Source organism: Electrophorus electricus, chromosome 18 (genome assembly GCF_013358815.1).
Source record: "Electrophorus electricus isolate fEleEle1 chromosome 18, fEleEle1.pri, whole genome shotgun sequence".
Classification (NCBI taxonomy): Eukaryota; Metazoa; Chordata; class Actinopteri; order Gymnotiformes; family Gymnotidae; genus Electrophorus; species Electrophorus electricus.
Window position 1 is genome coordinate 10,324,219 of NC_049552.1, and position 27,016 is coordinate 10,351,234.

At 42.1% G+C, this 27,016-nt stretch overlaps 2 protein-coding genes across 7 annotated transcripts; one reads left to right on the plus strand and one right to left on the minus strand.

Annotated features, from left to right (window-relative positions):
* Window positions 1-2,538: 2,538 nt before the first annotated feature.
* On the plus strand, window positions 2,539-16,642 carry tsc22d2 (TSC22 domain family 2). Of its 4 annotated transcripts, XM_035536217.1 has the most exons (6): window positions 2,539-3,087; window positions 3,182-4,866; window positions 10,038-10,112; window positions 12,967-13,018; window positions 15,021-15,284; window positions 16,224-16,642. In XM_035536217.1, the coding sequence occupies exons 1-6, from the start codon at window positions 2,965-2,967 to the stop codon at window positions 16,272-16,274; spliced, it is 2,250 nt and encodes a 749-aa protein (XP_035392110.1). In that variant the 5' UTR covers window positions 2,539-2,964; the 3' UTR covers window positions 16,275-16,642. The 4 variants fall into 4 exon arrangements, with proteins under 4 accessions (XP_035392110.1, XP_026886795.2, XP_035392111.1 ...); XM_027030994.2 differs by lacking the exon at window positions 10,038-10,112; XM_035536218.1 differs by having other exon boundaries at window positions 2,995-4,866.
* Window positions 16,643-18,198: 1,556 nt separating this feature from the next.
* LOC113590709 (UAP56-interacting factor-like) lies at window positions 18,199-22,603 on the minus strand. 3 transcript variants are annotated; one of them, XM_027030996.2, is made up of 9 exons: window positions 22,402-22,603; window positions 21,435-21,563; window positions 20,919-21,121; window positions 20,563-20,669; window positions 20,033-20,105; window positions 19,705-19,760; window positions 19,424-19,498; window positions 19,128-19,251; window positions 18,199-18,909 (listed from the first exon to the last, which is right to left on the minus strand). In XM_027030996.2, the coding sequence occupies exons 1-9, from the start codon at window positions 22,469-22,471 to the stop codon at window positions 18,808-18,810; spliced, it is 939 nt and encodes a 312-aa protein (XP_026886797.2). In that variant the 5' UTR covers window positions 22,472-22,603; the 3' UTR covers window positions 18,199-18,807. The 3 variants fall into 3 exon arrangements, with proteins under 3 accessions (XP_026886797.2, XP_035392178.1, XP_035392177.1); XM_035536285.1 differs by having other exon boundaries at window positions 18,201-18,909; window positions 20,563-20,699; window positions 21,453-21,563; XM_035536284.1 differs by having other exon boundaries at window positions 18,201-18,909; window positions 20,563-20,699.
* Window positions 22,604-27,016: the final 4,413 nt, after the last annotated feature.

Sequence of the window (27,016 nt, forward strand, 5' to 3'; positions counted from 1 at the left end):
GAAGAAAGTGTAGTCATTACTCATAGATCTTTCTAGAATCCACAAAGTGTTCCCTGTCTTTGCTGAAGTGAGCCATTGTAACACTTCCTGCTTTTTCTCAGTGCTGGTTTATGGTTGGGCCTCCCCCAAACACACACACACCGCCATGAGAATGTGCTGCATGGCAGGAAACCATGCGTATCCAGCAAGTCATGTGTATGGGAGGGACTTCCTCAAGGAGAGAAGGGAGTGCTGTCTAGAATCCAATCTGAAACTTTTATTTGACCCAGGCACTTACCAATAATAGTCTCGAGATTGTACCCCCTTTTTTTAGTTTTGACTAAATGAGATTACTATTCTTGCAGTGTTTCTTCAAAGACTGTCAGATGTACATTACTTATTATCTTGTTAAATCACAGCATGCAGGCTCTGGCAGGCAGACTATTGGTACCATATGAAATGGACATAGGAACAACTACAGATCAACCTGTCACACTTGACATTAACAAGTTGATAATGTTGGCAGTTGTCATAATGATATATACACAATGCACCATGCATAACGCAGTCACAACACCATGTTCAATGTAAGTGTAAAATGAAAAGGAAATGAAAAGGTATTCAAAAATTTCACAGTGCATTCTTACCTGAGGTGTACATGACTGCTTCAAATTAAATGACTCATTCAGCATTGTCTCCATGTTTTAAACAACAGATTATTTACCCTTATTCTGTTAACAATTACATACAGCATTTCAGCAGCATTCTTACACTTTGTACAAGATGTACAAAGTTTTAAAGGTGAAGCATGAGATCTTCATTATAGCTTATATTGCTAATAAACAAATGTATTTGTTCTTCATTAATACAATTCTCATCCATGTAGACCTTCTGTATTTGTAACTTAAGAGGGATCTCAAAAGTAAATGAACATCCTACATACATTAAATGTCAATAAAAAAATCAATTTTATGTACTTCAAAACATTAACATAGTGAGTTTATGTTCTGTATTTGTTGGTCATTTAAGGATTACTTATCAAATTTATGAAGTGATGCTTTAATGTCAGTGATGAGCTTCCTAAATCCTTCTTTTCATCTTTATAATGTCACAATGATGTAATCCTCATTTGGCATTAATTTTCCTTATTCTATAGAAGGAACTTCTATCTATATTTATTAAAATAATAATTGTATTTATTACATAAACTGAAAGTGGCTCACAGAATTTCACATGGAACTATTCCAAGTTAAGGTTTCTTTTCTGTGTGTAAAAGATTTGCTATATAGTTGGCCAAAACCCATTTTAATGCCAAGTGTTACCACTTGTCTGCCTGATGTCTGCTAGTTAAGGATTACTGTCAATGAAAAATTATTTTCTTTTCAAAATGGAGATGCATTACAAAAATATCAACTAATACTTATAGTATGTTGTCTGTTTATATGTGGTGGACACTGTATATAAATCAGAATACATAAACTATAGCCCTGTAGATGCAGGGTTATCTACAGGTAATCCAAACTGAACTTCACAGGATAACAGCAACATTGTACTTGGGCCTATTCAAGCCCAGTGGTGAGATCTTCTACATTTACAATTTCTGTATTTGGCAGGTGCTCTTATGCAGAGTCTTATATATCAGGGAAGTGAGATTATGACTTTGGTGTTGCTAGTACCCTGCTCTACCGACACTGCTAAGTGAGCAATAGAAGCTAGGTTCAATAGCATGGTTCTCATGTGTGAAACATCATTTCCCCAGTTTTCTAAAGCCCTATTTGAGTTCATACTGTGCTTCTGTGTTACAGGATCAAAGAAAACAAATTGCAGTACAGTGGTCCCCTTGAAGATGAGGACTAGTTCTGATGGTTCAGATAGTTTCTTGCAGAAGTTTATTCAGTTATATTGCCTAGAGATCTGCCATTAAACAGTGTTTAGTTCCAGCTCTAATTTAACATGCATTATACATTTGTGTCTTCAGGTGCATCTGAATGATAGAGTAAAAACATAAGTGAATAATGGAGAAGAATCGTTCTCCAAGGACACTTAACGCTAGACGCTCCGCCTCCCGGACATTTCTACCTTCTGAATGTAGATGGTTCCCTCTACTGGCCATTCCTTTCATTTCACATTATGGTCAGTCATGGGCCTATGCTAAAACAAAAATAGGATTGATTCGTGTATTTATATTTGCAAATATGATAAATAAAACAAACACGAATTTTAAAGAAAAAAAACATTGTATTACAGCTTACCCAGATGTAAGATACCCTTACATCACTGTTTTCTCTCCACAAACAACGTTTTTCGTGTAAGGTAACAAGGTAGCTAACGTCCAAAAGTCAACAAGAAAAACAACAACAACAAAAAAAACCGCAAACAAAATCTAATCGTCAGAAAAGAGCGGTTTGGAGCATGCAATCTGGTGCGAACTTTGGAACGTTGTCCAAGGAACCTAATACTGTGTACGTTGTCAAACTAGATCTTGCGTAAGATGTGTATTCACCACTTTCTGCGCAGTGCCTGTTGCGCTCATTTCCCAGCATGCATTGCAGATTTAGCCATCTTGTCGAGAGGTGAAATTTTGGAAATTCAGCTTCCGAACTCAGAGACGTTACCTGAACACTTTATTCTCAGTATTCTGATTTGTACATACACCTTTAAAATATCATCAGAGTGGTAATTATTTAGTTGGTTAGTGTAGAGATGGAGTAATGCACATTTTGCAGATGTCTTCCATACTTCTTTATAAAGAAGCGCAGGGGGAGTGGGCCCGCCTCAGACTAAAGTAGCAGTTGCAGCTGGACAGGCGCATCGGCGATATCGGCCTACTGGCTACTGCGGAGACGGGACGGTACTTAAAATCGGAGGCCAGTTCTGTCTGACAAAGGACCGGGCGGAGTTTTTGTTTGTTTGTTTTTTAATTGGCATCAGATCTGGGGTCTTCTTTGTGTGTGGACGCCTTTCGAGGTTGGTTTTGTCTGTTGTATGAGCGTCGAAAATGCAACAGGAGAGAAGAGGAAGACCGATGACGCACGATTCATCTCGCTAGCTAATGGCTTAAAACTTGGTGCAGTGCCACAGTTTCTGCTGTTTTGTGTAGTGAAAGAGGTGAGATTAGCGTTATTTATTTAAACCCAGTACTGCCATTATATACGTTTAGAAAATGTCAAAGATGCCGGTAAAAAAGAAAAGCTGTTTTCAGATCACAAGTGTGACACAGGCTCAAGTAGCGGCCAGCAACGCCACAGACGATACTGAGAGCTTGGATGACCCAGATGAATCACGGACTGAGGACGTGTCGTCGGAAATATTTGATATGTCCCGGGCCGATTTTGAGCCCGAAGTATGTGACAGAAGTTCGTCTGAGGAAGCGTTAAACAATGTCGGAGAACCAGAGGCTCTTCACAAACCGGGACCTGTTTCGTCGGGGCCGCCGAATGGGAGCTTTGGCTTCCGTAATGTAGGCGAGCCAGGACTTTCGCACCAACAGTCCCCGGGAGCTGTCCAGAGTGCACCCCACACGGGGGCCGTCCAGCAGCCCAGCTGTGCCGCGGCAGGAGGTCAAGGTAACGTTCCCGTCAGCACGCAACAGTCGACAGCCACACATTCGAACGCTACCGCATCGGCTACAGCGAGCTGCAGTTCACGCTTCAGGGTCATCAAACTTGATCATGGTACAGGGGAGCCCTTCAAACGGGGTAGGTGGACTTGCACAGAATTTTATGAAAAAGATCCTGAGGGTTCTGTTATCAGTAGGACTGTGGATAGTATAAGACATCCAAATGTAACGGAGCAAGGAACGGAAAGAGACAGTGGGTTGGGTGCTACAGGCGGTTCTGTGGCCACTCAGGCTGGGCTTTCTAACCAGGGCCCAGATTCTGCGCTTGACTCAGCTTCTCTTCAAGCATCCCCGCATCAGTTTGATCCTCAGGTGCCCCATGGCTACAGTGTAGTGTTGCAGCATGGCACCACAGGGACTGGGACAGCGAACCCTGAGTCCCTCAGCAGCAAATCGGCTCCAGTCCAGCCCAGTTCTCATGCCGCCGTCGCCCATGGCCTCCTCCCACCGGGCCACAATGGCCTGCACCCAGCCACTCATGTTCAGAAGTCTCCTGGCATGGCCTCCACTCCTCCAGCACAGACCCTGCTCTATCAGACACAACAGCAGACTCCTCAGCAGTTACCTATAGGCCACCACCTGCAAGCTCAGCCTGGCCTCATGCCTGCCAGTCAGGTTGAATATGGACAGCAGCACTTGCCTCTGACTGTTGCCCAGACCCACCCGGGGACCAGTCTGCCTGTTGGCCACGGCGTCAGCCAGGGGCCATCCCCTGTGCCCACTCCAGCTGCAGGAGGTGTGCTGGGGGTGCCTGGAGATATCGGAGGCCTCCCTGGAGGTCTTCCTTTACCTGCAAGCCAGCCAGGATCATCGGTCCCAAGTCTCTTGCCCCAGCATGGGACAGGGATGTTGGGTGGCGTAGCCCCCCTTGCTCAAGGGTCCTCAGTCCAGCTGGGGCAGTACTCGCCTGCAAATGCGACCCACAGCTTAGCAGCAGCTCCACAGAGTGCCACAGCCTTGCCTGTGTCGGCTGGCGCCATACCTTCGTTGGGGGCGGCAGGTGGTGCAGGCATGCCCATGTCCTCCACTGGCATGCCGGCACATGCACAGGTCCCCCGCAACAGCGGGCTGCCTGGTGTCACTGCCACAGGCAGTGGCTTCGGCCAGCCGGAAGAGAGCCGGAGAAAATCAGATGCCCCGCTTCTGGCCCCTCTAGTTCCTGGCAAGGAGGCAGGGAAGCCCCTGATTGCAGATGACCTGCCGTTGTCTAATCCTGCAGTGAACAGCTTTTTCGGAATACCCATCCCCATTGACGGGGATGATGACAGGTGAGGGGTCTTTCATTTGCGTTATTTATGGAGAGACTTTATGCAGCATCCCACCATGTAGCCAGTCGTCCTTGCACTGTTTTGTATTTCTGAGCTTCTTAAGGCCTAGTTAAGATCATAGTAAAGGTTGTGAAAATAGAGTGCCACACTAGATAACAGTATTTTGAATAAGTTTGTAATCATTATTCGTTTAAGTGTGGGGCAGAACAGAAGTTTTTATATAGGATGTTTTAAGATGATTTTAATATTCTTGAGATATGGTCATTCATATCCTAAGAATACCTTTCCCCCCCTGGTAAACTATGGTGATGTGGACTAATAAGTTGTACCATTGGCTGTATGTCGGTGGGGTTGGGGGTATACTCTGATGATCACCATAGACCATAGGATGGAGACACAGTGTTCAGCAGCTCTTGGTAAGACTCTATTAAAGCTCTGGGGAAGCCTGCTGAATGGTAAGACGTGAAAGCCAATCCCCCTTGACTTATTAAAATGGCATTTTTTTTAAGATGCAGCCCCAAAGTTTCAGCTTAGTCAGTTTGTTTCAAAATGATGCAGAAATGACTTGGTGAGAGGGTCTGACTGCCTTGCATGCCCCATGCGTGGTCGGAGGTTCCCTTTGCAGTCAAGAATAGTTTCCTTATTTCTTTAAACTCTGGCCTCCACTCTGACCACTGCGTTAGGCTTCTGTTCTTTCTGATGCCACAGGCACTTGCGATATAGACAGAGCTTCCTTAAGATTTTTTTAAAGGCAAATGACAACATCATGATGTTCATGCTTTCACCACTCCTGATGTAAGGAAAATGTTAGTGCGAGTTGGCAGTGTATTTGAATGGCCTCCTGTTGCAGAGCCCTGGGGGCTTTTCTCTGGAACTGACATTGTTGCATGTCCTCATTGTCAAAACTGATCACTAAAGATACTCAGATAATTTGTCATTGTATAGTACAGTGAAATTTGATAAGGACAGAAGTTGATTGAGTCTATTAAGACAAACAGAGCAATATGTAATGTTATACAAAATAACAAAATACAACTGCTTAATTTGTGGTTGGTGTTGTCCAGAAAGACACTGAGTATTATTCAATGTGTGGATGCAGGGACGTCTGGTGCGATAGTTTCGGTTGTGTTGATGCATCGTTTCCTCTTGCTCGCTCACTTTCAGTTCCTGAGTTGCACGTTTCCTTGCAGCTCATCGACTCTCCGATGAGCGTGTAGGAGGAAACCGGGAGCCCTCAGGTGCCCCGTGGCTTTGTGGCTTGGCATGCACTCACTCCATGCATGCTGCGTTACCGTGGCATTTGCCTCCTGAGCTCAGAGGGGCAAGCAGCTTAGGAAGGCTTCAGAGGCTGGGAACACCTTCTGCCTGCTGATATGTGGAGGGAGGGCGAGGGGGGAGTCATGTGATGGTTCGTGCATGCCTATCGCGCGGCGTAAAGTAACCCCCCGTGCCAAAGATAAGACCGCTGTGTCATGCTGCAGTGTAAATGTTTTTTCCTGTCATTTAGTAGCAGATGAAACACCCCCCCCCCCCCATGTTGCCAGCCTTTTCCCCACCCCTTATTACCCCACTCAGAGAGCCTGCACATTCTGTACCTTGTGGATGCATAGACACCTTTCCTACATCTTCTCCTCAGCAGTGGCCTCTGACAGGCAGCTGTCTCTGTGAGATCAAAGTGAGTGAATTTGGTTTCCTTTAAGATAGCATTCCAGTTCAACTGGGCTCTTACACCTAGCATAAAGATAATTTGTGGTGGGAAAACTTGAGGTGGAAAAATGTGTACATCTTGCAGGAGCACTTCAGGATAAAGTCAGTGTGTTGAGCTCTGTTGTTTTAGCCTTAAAAAAAAAAAAGCAGCATTTTCAAGTTGAGCACAAACTGCTTTTAAATCTTTGTTGGGGTACCTGCAGAACTGGTTTCTTTCTCTCTTGAAGAATGAATCTCTTCTTGTCAGGCTATATAGACAGTGTAAAGCTGTTTCAACTTTGATTATCTCTAGATGATCTCACCAGCATTGTTGTTGGATGTCGTATTTAAATTGAGATCTCCGTCAGCTAAGTGTTGAACACTGGGTCGCCTGTCTCTGAGACGTCTGCATGAATGCTCTGTGATTATTCTCGCACATGTGCCATGGGGCATTGGATGAATGTGTGGATCCCCCTGCGTTTCCCAAGAGTTCATGCTGCTTCAGGCCCTTTGAGGCGAGCGATTGTGCTCCACCCAGTGGTTAGAATGTGTAAGTGCATTCTTTTCTGAAGTTCTTATAATCAAATAATTGGAGAGAATTTTTTTCCTGAGAAATTATAATTGATGTAAGATGAATGTGCATATGAATTTAGTCTTTAATAGCATGATTCTTTTTGCCTATGATGGTTATTAGACTTACATTTGCATTTTTGATTTCATGTGGTCTATGGAAACCTGACATACTTTCAGAATCTTTTGTACTAGAAAAGTGGACTATGTTCTCATCCTGTGTAAGGAAATGATTTTCCCCATATTCCTGCAGCCCTTACTCTGTTTGTGGCTTCATGTGGTCATGGTTTGGCATGGATAATTTTGAGTTAGTGTAAGAGTGTATAAGTCTGCCCAAAACTCTCACTATTTGTAGTTTGCATCTTGACTCTTTCACTTATTGCCTCAGCCTTCATCTCAAACTGTCTATGGTTTGATGACAGATGACATGCTGAACAAATAATATGGTCTGCACCTCTTTGATCTGCAGAGCCGGACATGTTAGCGCTAAAATGTCTAATTTCTGCAAATATAATGCATCTCATGCGGCTGTCTCATGATTATTGTAGGCTGTAGTTTCAACCCTAAAAAAAGAACCAGAAAGTGTGATGTTAACAAGTGTTACCCAAATATTTATCAATGGTCCATAAATGAGGAATGATTAACACTTTCAGTACTAAAGCAAATTGACACCACCCCCAAACCTGCAAAGTTTTCAGATAATCACAAGTATTGAAGTCACTTAACAGGATGGATGAGCTGTACTTGTGTTGAAATAGCTATGCTGTTTATGTTGTCAAAATTCTTTTGCATTGAATTGTGTGGTAAAATCCTAACTTGGAGTATTTCTTTTGTCGACAGCAAGCCATTTTAATCCCACTTTTAAGGTCTTTGTAAGATTACACACCAGCAAAACCTCACATTCCACTGTGTTTATGATGCCCTGTAAAAAGAATTGACAAACTAAATGAACCCACATGAAAGGAGCGGAACATTTTAGACTCTTCAACAAGTATGGCTAATATTGGTGGAAGTAGGGGGGCTCCCCTACCTGCATCCCACCTGGCTGAAGTATCCTTAACAGTGAAGGATTTATGGTCCTCTCAGTGCAGCACTGTTCCAGAGGTGCTTAGAAAGCCCAGTAGCAGCAACAGGGGCCCAGTGTGGGTTCAGCCCCTGTGTTTACACAAACACAGGGGGACCCTTGCATGACCTGCATATGTCCATAGGTTGCCTTAAAGTACTGGATTTGTCCACTGTGGTCTGCTGTTTGGGTCAGACCCTTGGGGCGAACCACCGCAATTGGGGTGGTGGGGAGGAGTATTTCCGTTGTAGCGCAGCGCCTCTTGGTCCTGCTACATGCTCTTCTTTCCTCCAGTAGCCTTCGGACTGTCCATTTCGTGTATGTCTGAAGCAGATGCTCGTGTGCTTCCCCCCCCCCCCCCCCCCCCAAAAAAAAAAAAAACTGCACATGTATCTCTTTTTTGTGGTTTTAAGCAAAAAGGTTGCAAGCACCAGGCATAGTTTATAATGCAGAAGGTCACTTTTCTAGACGCCCAGCTGAGGTCTGCAAGGGGAAAACAAAAGAATGCAGAGTTAAAGCATGAAGAGTTGTCTTAGAGATTTGCAGGAGTGTAAATGCTTGCCATTTAAATGCTTAACCAGAAGTTGTTGGAAACGGTCATGATTTTGAAGGCTAACCAAAAAGGTTTGCACTACGTCAAGGGGAACTAGTGTGTGTGCGCCATTTCCAGAGGTAGACCCAGATATCACACAACTAACCTGTTCACCATTCTGCTACAGAATTGCAAATAGGCTTTTCTTCGTGAATTTTAATTTAAATATGGGAATTGCCACAAAGTAGGGTGTGAAGTAACTGGAAAGTTAGCATCTGTCAGTGGTAAATTAAACTGAGGCTATTTTTAACCTGCACAGGTCACATAGTAACCACTGTCTTTTTTTTTTTTTAATTTTTGCCATTTGAATGCAGATACTGAACTTTATGCAGAAGCTGATCCAATTTTTTTTTCTTCATATTTTTCATATTTGTTCCTTCAAAAATTTGCTCAAAACCCACAATAATGGCACAGAAAGGGTGATGTCACAGTTTGAGATGCTTTACAGATGTGGCAACCCCCTTAATTTCTCCATCCAAAACCGATTTACGTAGCTCATCTCAGTGAATTAAGACATTTCTGAAATCTTATTGAGGATGGTTACAAGCAACGATTTAAGTATGAAAAATAGCCAATGCTTTTGAGAAGCCCAGTGAAGGGTTCCAAGGTAGTAGAATGTGTTCCAGGCATTTTAGGAAAGGCAGAATGAGGTCCAATTTCAGACATTCCCTCACAGAGTAAACCTGAACTGCTAACCCACCCCTCTCCCTTTCCCGTACGTTGTCACTCGTCACCCCTGCTGCTCCAGCCCTGGTTATATGGTGCGTTCTGTACCTGGCCCTATAGTCTTGGCAGAGTTGAAGAAAACGTTAACCTGTTGGAGGAGGCCCCCCACCTCATAAACTTTAATCTGTAACAACTTCGGTGTGTCCTCTTGACTCTTTTTCACAAATGCAGATGACCTCATTTAACAAACCTCTCATGTACTGCTGATGCGGTGACACAAGGTGCCACTTATTCACATGACGGGGGGAAATAAATGAATAGTTCATTTTAACAAAAAAAAAAAAAAAAGACATTGTTTCCATTGACTACCAGGGAATCGACTGGAATGCTGATGGCAGTGTTTAGTTTTTTTTTTGTCTTTTTTCCCCTTTTATTTTCCAACCCCCCTTAAGAACTGATAGAACCTCACTTGCTTTAATGTCCCCGACAGTCTCAATGTTCCCAAAGACCCCTCCTGTCCACCCTTGCACTTTGCCCTCTGTCTCTGTCCTCCTAACTGTCTTCTGTTCTCTCTCTCTAATGGATGGAATGCAGGAACCCCTCTGCAGCTTTCTACCGGGCTTTCCAGGCTGGCAGTAGGCCGCGTGAACCCAAGCCCTCGGCCGATAGGTACAGTATATGGCCCCCCCCCCCCCCCCAAACCCCACAGTGTGAGCTTTAGTATTGCAGCTTTAACGCATTGCTGTATGGAGCAGGCATGGCATGGTGGCTCGCCGCACGAACAGTGGGTCACGCTAGGGCGACCGTGCCTTCCATTTCTTTAACAGTAGCTCTGATGCTTTGGGCTAGGGTGGAAAGCGCCAGTCAGTAGAATGAAGGTTCCAGGTGCCATTTCGGTGTGTTGTGGCTACATTGTTTGAGTTCACTAACATGGTAAGTTGGGCCCCTCACAGTCATGGTACATTTTCATCTCTTTTTTGTGCGTGCGTGTGTGTGTACTTTAATACTGAGTCCTGGTCCTGAAGGACATGTTTGGGTTTCTTGGATTTAACACACCTCATTCAACGGAGTTGGCTGGAGAGTTGAAATGGGTGTGTTAGACCACCTGTGTCTCCCACAACAAGCACTGCAGTACTACTTTTTGGCTGTTAACTGGCTTATTAACATTGGAGTGCAGTGACAGGTTTTTTTTCCCTTTTATTAGGTTATTTTTGACATGTCTTTTGAATCTCAGGAGAGATTCAAGTGGAGAACTGCACTAAATTTAGACTCAAGTAAGACTTTTAACCCAGAGCTGGAGCTGATCAGCCACTGCTGGCTTTAGGGAAGTTCTGTTATCTTGCACAATATTTAATGTCTGTACTTTAAAGTTCTAAGTGTTGGTGGTGAATAGAAGGTATTTTAACTGTGTTCTCCTAAGCATTGCAAATGAATAGGGAGATGTTCCAGGCCTACATTCTGTAGCTGTGTGTTAGATGTTAGTTATGGTTACTTGTAGCCTAAATTGTCTCAGATGACAGGAATTCAGACTCTGTAGCGAAAGAATTTCTGCATTGCACAAATCGGCATGTTCGTACATAGCACTTCCCAGAAACATTCAAAACTTTAAAAACAAAAGACTTAAATTCCTTAATAAAACTTGAACCGACACTGAATGGTGTCTGCTCTATTACTGTTACCGTGCAGCACTGACACCTGTAGGTGGAGCTCAAGAGGAGCATGGATAGAACCGACCATCCTCACCTCCGAGCCCTGTTCATAAACCAGGGGATCTTGCACATGACTTGGCCACCCATCGAAGCCAGTGATCTGTAAGATGGCGAGGCACTAGCAGTCTGGAGCCTGGTACAATAAACATTTCGCGTTTATGGAGGAGGTCGTCTTGATCTCTTCCCTCAGCTGCCTATGCGCTGCACACTTCCAGAGGGCTTTGAATTGTGCATTCCCTCAAGATGCGTCTCTATACTTCCCCACACTCAAGGGACGCTTACGGAAGGTTGGGCGGGAGAGATGCATGACTCTGTTCGGACTGTAAGCCCAATGAACCCTGACAGTGTGTGTCTTGTGTGGATTTCATGTTCAAAGAGTGGACTTTACCCCCAGCTTTGGCTTTCAGGCTGGATCAGAAAAGCCGTGCTAGCCTTCGGCATTCCTCTGGGACAATCAACGTCTTAGGAAAATTTCATATCTGATTGTGCCTTTGAGATTTAGCAGAGGATGAGCAAGTCAAAGAATTGTGCTGCGGTTAAGCGTTTACATATGACTCTTATTTTTGCACTTGTATATTGGGGAGAGGTATAATGCACTTTTCAGGTAGGCCTTCGTGTTTGCCAGGTGCTGTAATTGGACAGGAAGCCCTGGGTACCTTTACCTGTAATTGCCATCTAATTTGAAAGGGAGATTGCTCATATGTAAACCATGTTGTGGAAACCGGTCACATTTAGCTCCATTTCCTCTGTCTATCTGTCTGTCTCCTTTGCTGTTGTGTAACATATGTAGCACTCCTAGAAAAATCAGCACATATGCATGTCCTGCTGTGACTTGTAGTTTAGTCGCTCCAGCTCGAGTGGAGAGATCAAAAGCACTCGCTAATTTTCAGCATCATGACCCTGTGGTTTAGGGCTATGAGTGCATTCTATTGTAAACAGGCCAATTAAGCTGGAGCTGTCAGCTAATGACCAACCGTGTGGTATAGCTGAATCCAGTGCAGTCCCCAACATGGATGCAGGAGGGAGGGTCTATGTGCATTTTCTTTTAGCATGTTTACTACCATACCAGCGAGATGTCACTGTTCTCCATTAGAAGCACTACATAAGATACCAAGAGAGAGGGCATCTACTGTCCCTAAATGCACCTGTATTGACTGCTGATCACATCCACGTTTAAATTCTGCCCTTGTGCCGTTGCATGTGCATCTTTGGCTGCAGGCTGAGACTATGCCCAAGGACCTAGGATGATTTCCACCTCAGAGCACCTAACGTTACATAGCACACATCCTGCCCTGCTCCTTTAAGAGATTCAGATTAGTGTTGGCACTAGGCACATGGATCTCTGATCTTTGCCATCACCTAACAGACTGATGCCACACAGACTTGGCTGCTGCTGTGCTCCATGGGGTTTTTGGCGTCTTCTCTGGCTCATTAGAGTCTATTAACAACTGTGGCAAAAGGGCGAGAGAAATGCCAAAGACGCGTGTCACAAAAGGGCAAATATCTGCATGCGACAGCCCTGCTGCTCAGACACTTTTGGGTGCACAGATCCGTACATAAGCAGTCTCAGTACATACTTTGTTCTCCTGACTAGGCCTTGAAAGTGGTCGGCTTTGAACGAGTGTTAACACGGTTGTCTCATAGTGCTCCTGCTGCCTTTGGTGGTTAATAAGAGGGCGCGTAATGTAATGGTGCTCACCTCGCCCACGGCACCCAGAATTGCTACGGTGACTTTTATGATTGTGTGTCGCTGTTGATAGGAGCGGTAGAATCGGAATGTGGCTTGTCTCACTGTGCTTCTCTTTCTCTTTCAGTGCCTCTGGAGCAAGTGTTGTTGCCATTGATAATAAAATAGAACAAGCAATGGTAAGTTCCTTTTCCTCTGTCATCTCCTGACTTGCTGGTAAGCAGAGCACAATTTTAAATGAACATTTATGAGCACTGAGTGGTAATGTAATAAAATCTGTGTAATTTTGCATCTGTCTGCCTTGAAACAATCTGTTGCATTAGTAATGCATCACCACCTTTAAGTTTTTAAGTAACAGTAAGACCATACCAAACACCATCAGGTTGTGTTATTCTGGCTCCACAACACCAACTAGCTAGTGGTATAGTGAAATGAAATGTCTTGCCTGAAACCAAAATGGAAATTCAAGGCACTCTGGTCTAAAAACAGCAACCAGGAACTGAAAATGAAGTGCCAGATGTTTTGTTTCATTAATTTGCATTTTTGTTATAGGCCATTGTAAAAAGGTTATTAGTTTATTTTTTATGCTTATTTTACAGAACCTAGTTACAAAACAAGGAGTTCTGCACTGTTCTTAACGTTTCATACCTAGTTTCGACAGAGCACCATGATGAAGACCCAGTTGGGTGGAACGTTATGTTGGCATAAACTGCAATGTACCCTTCATCCTTCTTTTTGTAAAATTTTTGCTGCAGTACCTTTTGTTTAATACACAGACATGAATTCCAACATTTTTGTGCGGGTAGTAACGTGAGTTACTGTCATCTTTCACACACATCATAGCCCAGCCAGAGCTGGGAAATGTAATGTAGCCTACGCATGTGTGAAATTGGCACACTTGAGTGTGTCGCCAAATTGTGGTACTGGTCAAGTAAAACGGCGAACGGGTGCAGGAAAGCAAAGGAAAGGCAGCAGCATTTAACAGATGAAAATTGTCACAGCCAAAGTTTCCCCATCCAAACCACAGGTTTGGTTATTGTTGTTATTGTTATTATTATTATTACAGTGTGCACACTAGCAAATCCTACTCCATTACACCATTCCATTATGTAATGGAAGTGGCACTTGTTTAAAGGTCTGTCATTTTACTTAACTATATTGACCAGAGTCAAAATAAATTAATCATTATGAAAATATATGTATAATGTAAGGTGGCAAATATCAGATGTCATGTAAATTATAGTGAAATCCTGCCACAAAAAATACCAAGCGTAAAACATTCATATTGCTTCACTAGCATAAATAATATATGACAATTTATAATGGAACATAATTCATTTCATGTTATGTTCCTCTACATGTAGCCTTCAAGCTAGTGTTCAATCCAGTCCCTGTAGCCCCTCAGCCAGTCCATGTTTTCCAACCTTGCCTGGTAACGAAGAGCTCTTCAGTCCTTTTAATACCTGGTTTAGTGATATGAGAAGTTGGAATGGAACAGAAATCTGGTCTGGTTGGGGGACTGGATTGAGAACCTGTTTTCTAAGTAATTCTACTATGATGAACACCAACCATGGTGCAAATTTTTTATTTTTTTTTGCGCCAAAAGGTTTGCACGAAACCACCCAGGCTTAGCTGTAGTCTCTATATTGTGTGTAATGTGTCTGTAGTCACAGGAAGAGAGTCAGAGACTGCTATCCTGTTCTCTCATTTATACCTTGGTCTTAACCTTCAGACCAGGCCTAGATGGTAATTTTTCAGAGTCTGTTGTGTGTGGGTGTGGTTATTTTAATCATTCTACTTGTACAAATGAACTTCAGTAGCTGTGAAAATGATCTTTGGAAGAACACTGACTAAAGGTCAATGTTGACCTTCAGTCTGAGTCTTCCTCAATAAAGAACTGTTATTGATTTGCTGGTTTTATGGCCATTATTACTTAGTGTGTCCATGGGCTCATTCCAAACACCTGCTTATCTTGGCTAAAACCATGCTGCCTGTTTTAAAAATAGAGCATGCCTGATTTGCAATTTGAAGCAAATGGCGATAGCCAGAGGTGCTGGGTGGGTCCTGAGCTAGCGATCCCAGAGCAGTGAGATGGTTCCAATTGATGCAGTTACCAAGTGACTACCACAGGTTCATTGAAGCCAGATCTTAAAGGTGTCTGTTTTTTGCTCCTCTGTGCAGGATCTCGTTAAAAGCCATCTAATGTTTGCTGTGCGGGAGGAGGTGGAGGTGCTGAAGGACCAGATCAAGGAGTTGTACGAGAGGAACTCTGTGCTGGAGCGGGAGAATGCTGTGCTCAAGTCTCTGGCCAACAGTGAGCAGCTCTCGCAGCTTTCAGTGCAGGCAGCGGCCTCATGTGGTGCTGCCCCCTCCCAGCTGGGGGCAGGCCAGGCCCCGCCCCAGACTCAGCACCCTCCCCCCTTTCAGCCAGAGCTCAGTCAGTCCGTGAGTGTCCCACCACCCCTACAGCCTAGTGTTACCTCCGCTTGATGCTCACCCTCACCCTTCCTCCGGGGGAAGGAGCGGCACAAAAGCAGTGTCCTCAGATTAAGTATATATTACAAAAAAGAAAAAATGTCTTGTTTACCACCAGCTTAGAAAGAAAAAAAACAAACAGAAAAAAAAAATCAACGAGCAGTGCTTCAATGTATGTTTGTGCTGTCAGCCTTCCCTGCGTCAGAGCGTTTCTGATCAGACAATATCAGGGGATCCTGTGTGAGGTCCTGTGTGGGCCCACCCTCTGGGTGAGGTGGAAGGTCTGATTCTTGCCAGCAGAAGGGCAGACCGAAATGAGTGTTTTGGGGGGGGGGGTTTTGTTTTTGGTTTTTTTTTTTTTAAGGAAAAAAGTATCCAGCCATGAGAAGGGTATTTTTGGCATTGCTGTTTTCAAGCAAGAGTCTATTTTTCAGAGCCACCATAATTTTGTCCTTTAAATTCACCAGTCAATTGTATTGTACTGTTATTTATTAGAGGGCTGCTGTGTTTGGAGAAGAATGGCAACACAAATGCTGACAGTAAAAGGAGAGCCTGAATTTTTCCAGTCAGTCTGACTTCAATTGGCTACATAACCTGCAGTCTGTATTATGAATTTATAAATCCCACAAGTGACAATAGAAAGCAATGGGGTGAGTTCAAACACTAAATGGTGATTTTTACCACCAAACTGAAAATGTGAAAGGGTCAAGACCTAGTTTGAATGTACATTTTGTATAGAGTGTATAGCATGAGTTAGGCTTTGTACTAGGGATGGCATTTTAACTGAATCCGCAGCGGTCCATCCTGATGAAGTCTTCAGTTCTGTTGCTGGTATGCTGAAAAATGTGGGAAGTGAATTGCCACACTCTCCTACCAACCCTACCCCAATGGTCTTGTGTGTGTTTTCAGGTTGGGATGGGGGATTACGAAGCTGTGAAATCGTTTCAACCTACTTTGTAACCAAAGATGCGAAGCAGTGTAAACTCAATTTTTTTTATGCACATTCTATGTACTTTTTTTTTTCTTACTTTCTCCTTCACATGACTTTTTTGTTGCTTTTTTTTAGCATGTTCTGCATGATCTGTTATTTGTCAAACCACTTTCTTACCTCATATTTGTATTCGGCACTCTTAATGTAAGATAGCAGGCTGTGAACAATGTGGAAGAGATACATGAAAACAAAACTAGTGTTCAGTGCACTAGCCACAGAAAAATGAAGTGAGCCATGTTTCGTTTGTCAAAATGGTGTTGGAATTTCATATGCCAATAGTTTTGTTACATTGCAAAAAATTTTAATGTATTTAAATAAATGCAATATTCAGATTCCAGATATGTTGTACTGAATCTTTATTTTTAATATTTTCTGACTCAGGCCACCTAAACCTCAGGTACCACAAGGCTTTCATATTATTACTGAGTCAGATTGTGTTGGAATGCATGTAAACGACTGTGTATATGGACTATTGGGGGGCGGGGGGTTAGCTCGTGTAAACATTGTTTCGGTCCAGTTTCTTAGCCTGGCTATTGTGGATTTATTATCGTAGTTAATGACTGGACAGAGATCCGGTTTATTTTCACCTCGCAATGTTATGAAACATGACACTGAGTAAATAAAAGGGTATCTTTTCGGTTCGTTTTTCCGCTTTTACGAATAGACCTTGCAACAGGCAGCAAGGCACAAATGGTGTTAGTCGGCTCTGCGGTCAGGAAACGATCAAGTAGGGAAACGGCGATTGACAGGAAATGAACGGCAGTATTTAGCTAGCGTATTAATATTTATGCAATACATAAGTGAAGTCATAGGTGAAACTAACAACGCGAGTCAAGCTACTTTAAATATGTGCATTTGCAGATTAGACCTCAGTGCAAGAGAGCTTTTATGCGCCAAAAACTTTCCACCTTGCTTTATCCGTTATCGTAGCTATCCGGTGTAGTCGGAAGTGAGTCGATGCAGAACACACAACCGGAAATTAATTTCATGTTTCCGATCACCAAAGGAGCAGTTGTCACCTATTAACTATTATACCTATAATTCGTAGTCATTTGACGCTTTTATGTTTCAAAACATAAATTCGAAAACAGCCTTAGGCTATTTATCCTAATAATTAATATTAAAATATTAATGTGTAAACAAACGCATCCTTCCCTTTAGATGTAGTGTCTAAAAGGGAAATCTTCTTACATTTGTTTCCCAAGTCGCGAACATTAGTGACACACCGACAGACAAGCAACGACACGGACTGAAAGGGTACTAGTGGCTTTGTATAAATGAGAACTTGATTTTTTAAAACGTGCATGTTTCATTGACATTTTGAACAGCTTCCCAATGCATTCCAGTAAAAACTAAACACATTCACTTCTGGGGTACGGGCTTCGTTTCCTTAAAGGAGCAACAAATCATTTTTTCAATGATATTCACGTTATGAAACGTGGTACGGCTGTTTCAAAGACTACTCAATCTATTTTAAAACACTGCTACCTCCATGTGGTAGTTCAATTAAATTTATCATCGCATATAATCTGCACTTTAAAGCGCAAAGGTAAAAATAATCACTTTCATACATATTGTTTGCTACTTTTTAGTGGTAATATATATAGCTCATTTACGTGAATGATATTTGCAACCATTTGTATAAATTCACTTGTGCAGCCTTTACTTTGAGCTCAGATTGCAGGGAAAGGCTTACATGTAACTAATAGTCAAATAAACGATAATTTCACTTTAGTATTGTATTGGGCCTAATAAACTTTTAAATATGACCAAATTTCTCATTTTTAGAATTGACTTTTTAGGTATTAGGTCAAATCCACTTCAATTAGAAGCAAGTAAAATATGACAATGGACCTCAGATTACTTGATTTTAAGACATTTGACTGTCTTGTATAAAATCACATGCTTTATATACTTCTCTCTATATGCATTCTCAGGCAGGAATGGCAGAAATCAGATGTGACTGAGTCCAATGTGAACAAAAACATGATTTGCAGTTTTAACTTTGTGATCAGCCATTTACAGAACACCAGTATGGCATTTGTTTAATGAAACTTTATAAAACAAAATTTAAAACACTAAACATCTGTTTGACAAAAGAGAAAAATGCAACTTATAACAAAGAAATGTTCCTCAAATATTTTCCCTTTTTGTATAAACAAACTCATGTAAAAGATTTCTCAAGAAACAACACAAACAGTCAAAATTTATCAGCACTAACGTCATAAAAGAAGACTTTATAATCAAATACACATACAGAAAAATCCTCATAACTGTTCCTCTACAGGATCAGTGCATTCACATTCCAATATGTAAACATCTCAGCCCAGGAAAGTCAACAACATCTGTCATGAACAGCATTACATTAACCGATGGCAAGCTCAGGTGTTTTGGCTGTTCTGTCTTCCAAGGTAGGTGCAGGTCTGTCTACTGCTCTGCGATAGGGGCAATAGGGACATGTAACCTCAGTGAGTCTCTTTCATTGGCTCTTGGAACTCATTACTAGCCCACAGTGACGAATCTGCCACCTTTGCTGCTCTGCTGTGCTGCAGTGACACGCTTGTCCTTCAGAATGCGGAAGCGTTCATTCAGGGTCATGGACGTCTGGTGAACAAAGATAGAAAAACTTTCACATGGGCTGCTTACAACATCCACCTTTAGTTTCATTACTCAAACTAGTAACTGCATCCCATATTAACCTTACATTACTTTTCCCACTGCACTTCATATGTTCATAGTTTAAACATCTACATGAAATATGCTCCCATTTAGTAGAAGATCAGGCTTAAGTTCAGTTGATTGGTGGCGAGAGCAAACTCTACCTGTTTTCCAACACTGTTGATGTCGAACTGCAAGGCGACACCCTTGGGTGATTTCTTCTCAGGCTCTGCCTCTGTGGGGGTCAGTGCTGGGTTTTGGGGGTGCAGAGACCACGAGTGAGCAGGCCTGCAGGGCAAAACACCTTTACAAATCACACTCATGCACGCAAGAGTTTCAGGTGGATTTTAAAAAATAGCTCACAGAGATGCGTGAGACGGAACATTATTATTTAAAAAAAACAAAAAAAAAAAACAGCCTAAAGCTCCTCAATGTTTGATCACAGCAGCTGTAAACATACTCAGGTTGAGTTCTGGCAGTGGGGTTGTCTATAGACACAGTAAGAATGCCACTGGTGGTCAGCGGAGTGCGCCACCTGGTGATCACAGGGTAAACAATATGTACGTACAACAGTCACAAATCTTAATGCTACATAAAGTATACGATCAGCAACAGAATTTATATAAAAACTTAACAGGAAAGTCACTAAACAACAAAACACTCTGAAGGCAAGAATACTGTTGCTGGAACTATTAAATATTCTCATAGAAAAATAAAACTGGGTCTCTTTGGCAGGCTTACGGTCTGGTCCTTGGCATTGCTGGGCCCGGCGTGGTTTTCTGCACACGAGTGTGAACCTGTTAAAACACAGAGATAGTTCTCCACGGTTCGGCCAAATCTGAAGGAGCAGAAACAGGTATGCGCATGGAGCTTAACTTTGAACTGCAGCGTTTTGCTCTGCATTGCCCAAATTGCCCATCCAAGGTGTGGTCAGGTGCTGGAATTTATTTCTCTGTTTGAATTCTGGCCTCAACTCCATTGTGACACTAACAGTTAAGACGACCTGAAATACTGACATGCATTAAGAACAGGCAAAGAGCCAGAAGAATGGAGGGAACTGGCTATACACCTTGAGGCCTCTTCTGGACAGGAAGGTAGCCTGGCGAGCCTCCCTCTGTGACTCATGAACTTGAGGAGCATTCCTGCATGGAACAGAGAGAGTAGCAGTGCAAAAGAAGAAGAAGAAAAAAAAAAAACAACTAAAAAAAAAACTATGGCTTCTTAAGTGGAGTACCATATAGGTACCAACCCCTGACTGTGTTTTAATTCATGCTTTGGTTCTGTGATTTTGTACTACATCTACACAGACAATACTCCCACAATAAATAAATAAATAAATACATACATACATAAATTAAATAAATAGAACACACACACACACACACACACACACACACACACACACACACAATGGAAATTCCAAATCAAATCACCACATGATCTCAAAGTTAATCTTCCGGCAACGCTTCATAAGATTATAAACTCAATCTTGTCATTATATTTTATGATGCATCAACATTTAGCAGTCATGAATTTGACTGTTCTACTAAGGCTAAATTACCTATATAATTCCAAATGTATTTCATTATGTGAGCTCACCATTTTCTACGGAGCTGGAAGGGCCTGTGAGCAACATGGCCTGGAGTATTCTGTCTATCCATCTGTGTGTATGGCCACCTCTGCTCCTGCATGCGTCTGGGATGGGCCTCATGAAGCAGAATAAATGGCTTGGCTCTCTAACCAATAAGTATATTACAAAAAAAAATAAAACAGCAACCAAACAATATATGAGGTATTTATAATGCTCTAACATAAAATATGGAAGAATTCATTTGAGTTTTTAAAATGTTACAGGGATTTACAGACAGCCCACTCATCATAATATTTCAATATACCTTCAACTTTAAAAGCAGAAATGGCTTATTTGACCAAAATCTGCTTTGCTCTTTAGTTACCTGAGCTAGGGCTGAACGGTTTAGGTGGAAACAGCTTTGGCCAGGCCGGCTCAGCATCTTTCGGCTCAGTGCCGGCCGGTTCAGAGGACTAACCCCCTTCATCAGGGCTGCAGCCTTCCTTGCAGCCAGGCCGGTAATGACCCCCTGCCCACGGCGAGCTGGAACTTTCCAGCCACGGCCGAAGAGTCTGTTTACACCCGCTCCTGAAAGCGGGCGAGCAGAATTAAACATGTCAGTATAACTTAACATCGAACTGTGGGTAACCATTGCTTTGTATTGTTTCAGATACAAAGTATTGGCAGTACAACAACACCAGCTGCATTCAAAGAAATGCCAACACAGCTGCCCACCAGCTGATCAAATCCACAATTAGATTTGTGCAACCTGTTTTCATTGCAAAAGTTGCTGTTAAGATGTACAAAGTGCACAAAGACAGAAGGGTCCAGCTACTGAATATTCTTAGATCTGCTGAATGTAAAGATGATGTAACAGTGATTTAAAAGGTTATTTAATGACCCCTCTGCAGAGGCGCACCAGCCCAGTCTCCAACTCGCCTCCCCTGGATGAGGTGGCCCCTCACGGCAAGCCTGCGCTTCCTGGAGGCTGCCTTCTGGCTCTGTTTCTTATTCAGCCGGATGATATCATCTGTGGGAAATGGAGGTGCCAGTTAACTGATGGACATGCACCTTGCTGCAGACACCCACTCCTTGTATGTCTTCTTTCATACAACCCCTTACTTATGTTTGTATGAGACAGAAAAAAGCACCAGTAATCAATGGCTAATTTTTTTATATTAGTGGAAACGACTGGTCAAACTAGCTAAAATGAGGGATGGAAATGGAAACAATGGAAATGGAGGCAAGAAAAGGCCAACAGCGCTTTGAACATTTTCTATTTAAATTTCTATTTAAATTAAAATTCTATTTAAATTTCTTTGAACAGTTTCTATTTAAAAAAAAAAAAATCAACTCGACTCCTTAAGTCGGGTAAGTCATAATAATTAGCATTAAAAGTACTGAAACGTCCGTTTATACGTGAAAGTTCACCTCTGCACTGTTGGCTTGTGTTTCCAGAAACATTACACTAACAAATCTTTCAGACATTGGCTAGCTAGCTTACAATTAATTAGCTGCCTAGCTAATATACCTAGCTAGCTGCCCTAGCCATCTCACCAAGGGTAAAAACGATAAGGCTCTCTGCAAGATCACCCTATCAAGAGCTAATCTAGGTTAGCTATCTGTTGAAATGAAAACTTGATGCCAACAACGCATCATTTTCCGCTAGCGATATTAATAGGGAATATTCTTATCCAGCAAGTTAATTTGAAGAGACTACAATTCGACTTTAATTCGAGAGCTAGGAAAGGCTCTTCATAGCCATCTAGCTATTTAAGTTAACCTAGCTAACTAACTAGCTGCCAATACTGTAGATATTGGGGCTAGGTAGCTAATGTGGTACTAATGTGGCATTTAATGTTACTTACCAAGAGACATATCAACTTTATCAGGTCCATTTGCATTATCGCTTGTATTAAAGCTAGCTTTGTTCATCATTAAGATAACTGATGTGTGCTGAATATCCGATGGGAAGAGATAAGTTGAAAAAAACTGTCAAAAATTTTCTTCTAGACTTAACCAATTAAAATAAACGTGCTAACTCTAGCTAACTATTCTGTGCTTTTTGTGTAGCGCATGCGTATAATTGCGTAAATTGCGAGCAATAACGTGGCGTTTGGGTAACCTACGTCACGACGTTGTTGTACTAGATTGCTGTCTTTTTCGTAAATAAATAAGCATAAATTTCGTAAATAAACTAACATTGTTCAATTTAGCATAGTTATATTCCTTTTTTAAAAAAAAATTTCCACGTTGCCCAGTATGCAAATAAATTATACCATATGAGTTGCCTATAATATCAGTGCTACGATGTTAGCCTTTAATTTAGGCAATATTTTATACGTAACAAATAAAAAACGTGTACAACACTGTATTTTTATAATGTAAAACACAAACAAAAATATATTTCTTTACCATGACCTTTCAAACAACGATTCATTTTTATCGTAGCATGATACAAAAATAAATAGATAAATAAATAAATGCAAATGTGGTATGGTCTGATGAGCCCATACAGAGCAATACAGAGCTTTGCCCACAAAATGCCAAATGGCCCTGAGGAGTGACTGGTGTGCTGATGCTGTCCTTTCACAGGTACAGGACGGGACTGGAAGAGTCATCGAATACTACAGTCGATACTTGATCAGAACATTACTGCATGATGAGAAGAGAACTCTCGGCTGTCATGCTGGGGCTATGCCATTTACACTCTTACCTCTATGGGATCTCCTTCATCCTGCATCCTGATCACAACTTGACTTAGCTCATGCAGTTCAGAAAGGCTAAAGGTCAGGTCATGAGATGGATCGCAAATCTGCACTTCACCAGCCAACCACTTCACAGACACCATGCTGGGAACTCCTACACAGTAACTCTGATACCCTCTCTTGCTGCCCATGTGCCATTGAAGGATGCTGGTAATGAACATGCCATGATTAGAGTGCAGAGGTAGCTAAAGGGAATGCCACTACTGCTGTAAATGTGCCCAGTAACACAGAATGTGATGCTGTGTGTTGGAAGGAGCGTGGAGTTGTCTTGGGCATGCAGATGGGTCGTGCAGACATGACGCTGTATGGGCTCAACACAGGAACAGCCTCCGGATGCACAACAAGCTACTGTACTGTGTATGGGAGGAGCTGATGCATTTGCAGCATGTGTGGTAGATGCTGCTGCCACTCAGTTTGAGGAGGACTGTTGGTGCATGGGTCAGCTGGAATGGGGCACTTCCATCAGGCAAGATGCTGAGGCTGTTGCAGCAGAATTCAAGACTGGTGTGCAGATGTGGAGCTGTACGATCATCGCTTCAACAAGTGCATGCCAAAGGGGCTGCTGTAGCAGTCACACTCCCAGCTTTAGTCTTCTCGCTCCAGTTCACTGATGGATTGGGTATCCCTAGACATCCTAGGCCCCTTTCCCACCAGGAACCGCATGTTCTAGTGGCCACAGACTATTTCACTAAGTGTCCCAAGACATACACTGTCCTAGACCAGAGAGCTGTGTCACTTCCAGTTTAGGTGCTGTATACTGCACATCAGCTGGAAACATCCAAGAGCTTTACTGCCTGTATACTCCATATCAGCTAGAAAAGTCCTGGAATGTTGCACAGATATCCTACGCAGAGTGAGAGACTACGCGCAATGAATGCTCTATTCTCAAACACACAGGAGGTCTGTCGATTACTTATGTAGAAAGCCTGCAGGATTGTGTGCAGTGGTTTAGGGACCATGCTTGACACTGCAATGGCATTCTTGGAAATGGAGAGGACACAGCACCATATTTAGAGGTCTGTTTGTTGTGCAACATCACCTCAGAGGCATGTTGTCTTAGAGGGGAAGATGCACAGCTTCTTGTGCGTGTACCGGGCCAAGAAAATTCTGGAGTGGACGTCATCTCCAGAGGACATCCTATCCATTGCCATTTACCTGAGTGACTGCTATGCACTGGATAGTTGTTACCCCAAGGGCTACGTAGGACAGAGACAGTAGCAGTACATCCAAAACTGTACCCAATTGTCTCTATCTTTTCAGTGTTGTATGTACCAAAAGAGATACAGTATAATATGCATCAACCTTTGTAGATATCAGGTTTGTATATATCTTAAATAGTTAGAGAATATTTTTCCATTGGTGGCATTAAAATAGTAAAATAGCACTTAAAATACATCAGTGAGAATGCGTAGTACTGAAAAGAAGGAACTTTCGGAAAAGCCTTTCAGGTTATGGAAACTGTTGGGGTTTTTGTCAGTTAAAAGGAAGATTTAACAGAAGTAATAAGAGTAGTCATCAAAACCTGAAAATTCCAAATCTCTCTTGCATTTCCCCATCTTGTCTTTTTAATATTACCTTTTAATATTCTCATGGATTTGGGCTGTGCAGTGAGTAATGCTCTTCTCCTCCAAAGGCTGTCTGTTGTCTATCTGAGGTGACCAGATGACCAGACCTGTCTAGAGAGGCGTGGTTTCAGCAAGTTGCACTATGTTATCTATGTCACGTGCAAGTTCAACGTGGAACAGTTTGTGAAAAAGGAGTGCAGTGTTCCAGGAGGCCACATGAGGGCGCATTCGGACGGGACCACTTCCTGGAAACGGCTGGCAAGAATCTAAAGCCGGAACAAAACTTTCAGCCCGCGTTTCTCCCTTTGGAAGGTTTGTTATAAGGATTGTCTTTTGTTGTTGAATCATTTCACTTCTTTAAACTTATTATAAGGAACTAAAACAAGAAAGATTTTGGTGAAAGCCATCCCAGCTTTCATATCATGTGCTTATAAAATTGATGTTGCTGTATATGCAGGTAATCGTTTAAATGCGAAAATTAAACAGAAATATGTTTTTCAGTTAGGGATTTAAGTATGGAGCTTCATTGGAAGCTCTCAGTCGGAACCACAGATGTTTGCGTACTCAGGAATCAATGTCTTGTCTAAAACCTAATACTGGGGATGTACTGAGGAACTAAGTGCTTTTGTAATAAATTATACATGGCTGTTTACCTTATATCAGGATCTGGTCTTTACTTCAGGGAAGAAAATATCAAAGGGTGTCCGTAATTAAACAAGTGATGTTAATGTAATGAATAACAATACAAACATGCTGGTATGGTTCTCTCATTTGTGGAAGTAGCAAGCATGAGGAATAACAGGAAAACCACAGATTTGAAGCGATCTGAATCTCAAGGATGTATACCTGCTCAGTCGTTATGTAGTGAATAAATGCAGAACAATGAAGTGGGCAGAGAAAATCACTGCTGACCTTTGGACATCACCTATTCCAACTCATACCCCTTGGTTCAGTTTTTTGAGGCTCAGAATCAAAGTAAACGTAACTAGCTTTTCTGCGCTAAATAATTCTCTTGCGCATGCGTATAATTCCTCGGCATTTGCGTAACCTGCGTCACCAAGCTGTAATAGATCGCTGTCTCTGTCGTAAATAAATAGGCAAAGTCAGAAACCGCAATTGTTGAATTTAGCACAAGTTTATATTTCTTTTTTTAACATCGCCCACTGTTTTTCACTGTCACATACAGATACGTGGAATGGTTGCGAATCATTTGCGTCCTAACTCTGTTCAAACTCCACCCCTGAAAATCGCTGGCAAATGCAAATAGGTTATGCATCCCTGCAGTCTTAACCAAATCTAATGGTAAGGACTTAACTCCAAATAGTTTGGCCTTAACTCCAAATGGGATTTTCTACTTCTTGTTTTGTTATTGGTCTAATATAAATATATACAAAAAAATTTTACTCTATGATTTGCCTATAATCTTAGTGCTACAACATGAGGCCTTTAATATAAGCAATATTTTTATACACAACAAGTACAAAACATGGGCAACAAATCAAAACAAAAATATTTTCCTCTTTTAAGATGACCTTGCAAACAAGAAGTCATTTCATTTGTAGCATGATACAAAAAAGCATGAAAATGTGATGATGAGCCCAAACTTGGTAATGCATACAAAAAGTCATTTGAATGATGATAATGCATGGGTTAACTGAGGCTAAACTATAAATTATATGAAAAATTACCATAAAAATTTAAATCAGTTGTGTGCTTCAGAGAAATACATGACATTAGAAGCAAATGTCAGTGTTAATGACATTCTTTGATATAAAAATCACAAAGATTAGACCCTGGGATGTATTAAATACCTGACTGCGCTTCGTGTTAAGAAGTTATTCCAAAATGAGAGAATCTGCATTGATCACTTTAGGTTTGGTCAAAGCATCTAAGAAAATGTCCTGGTCCTGCCTGTAGATAAGATGAAGCTGCCACTAGATAAACCAGTGCTGCCAGTAAATGAACTAGTGCTGCCAGTAGATAAATCGATGCTAATAGATTAACTGATGCTGCGATGTCAGAAACAGCCCACCCATCCTAGACCCACTGGAGTAACTGAGGCTCCCACATCTACACTGAAGTGGCTACTTAGACTAGCAGTTACTAGCTGGGCTGCCCAGTGAGAATGGGTTCTCTCTTGATTATTAGTC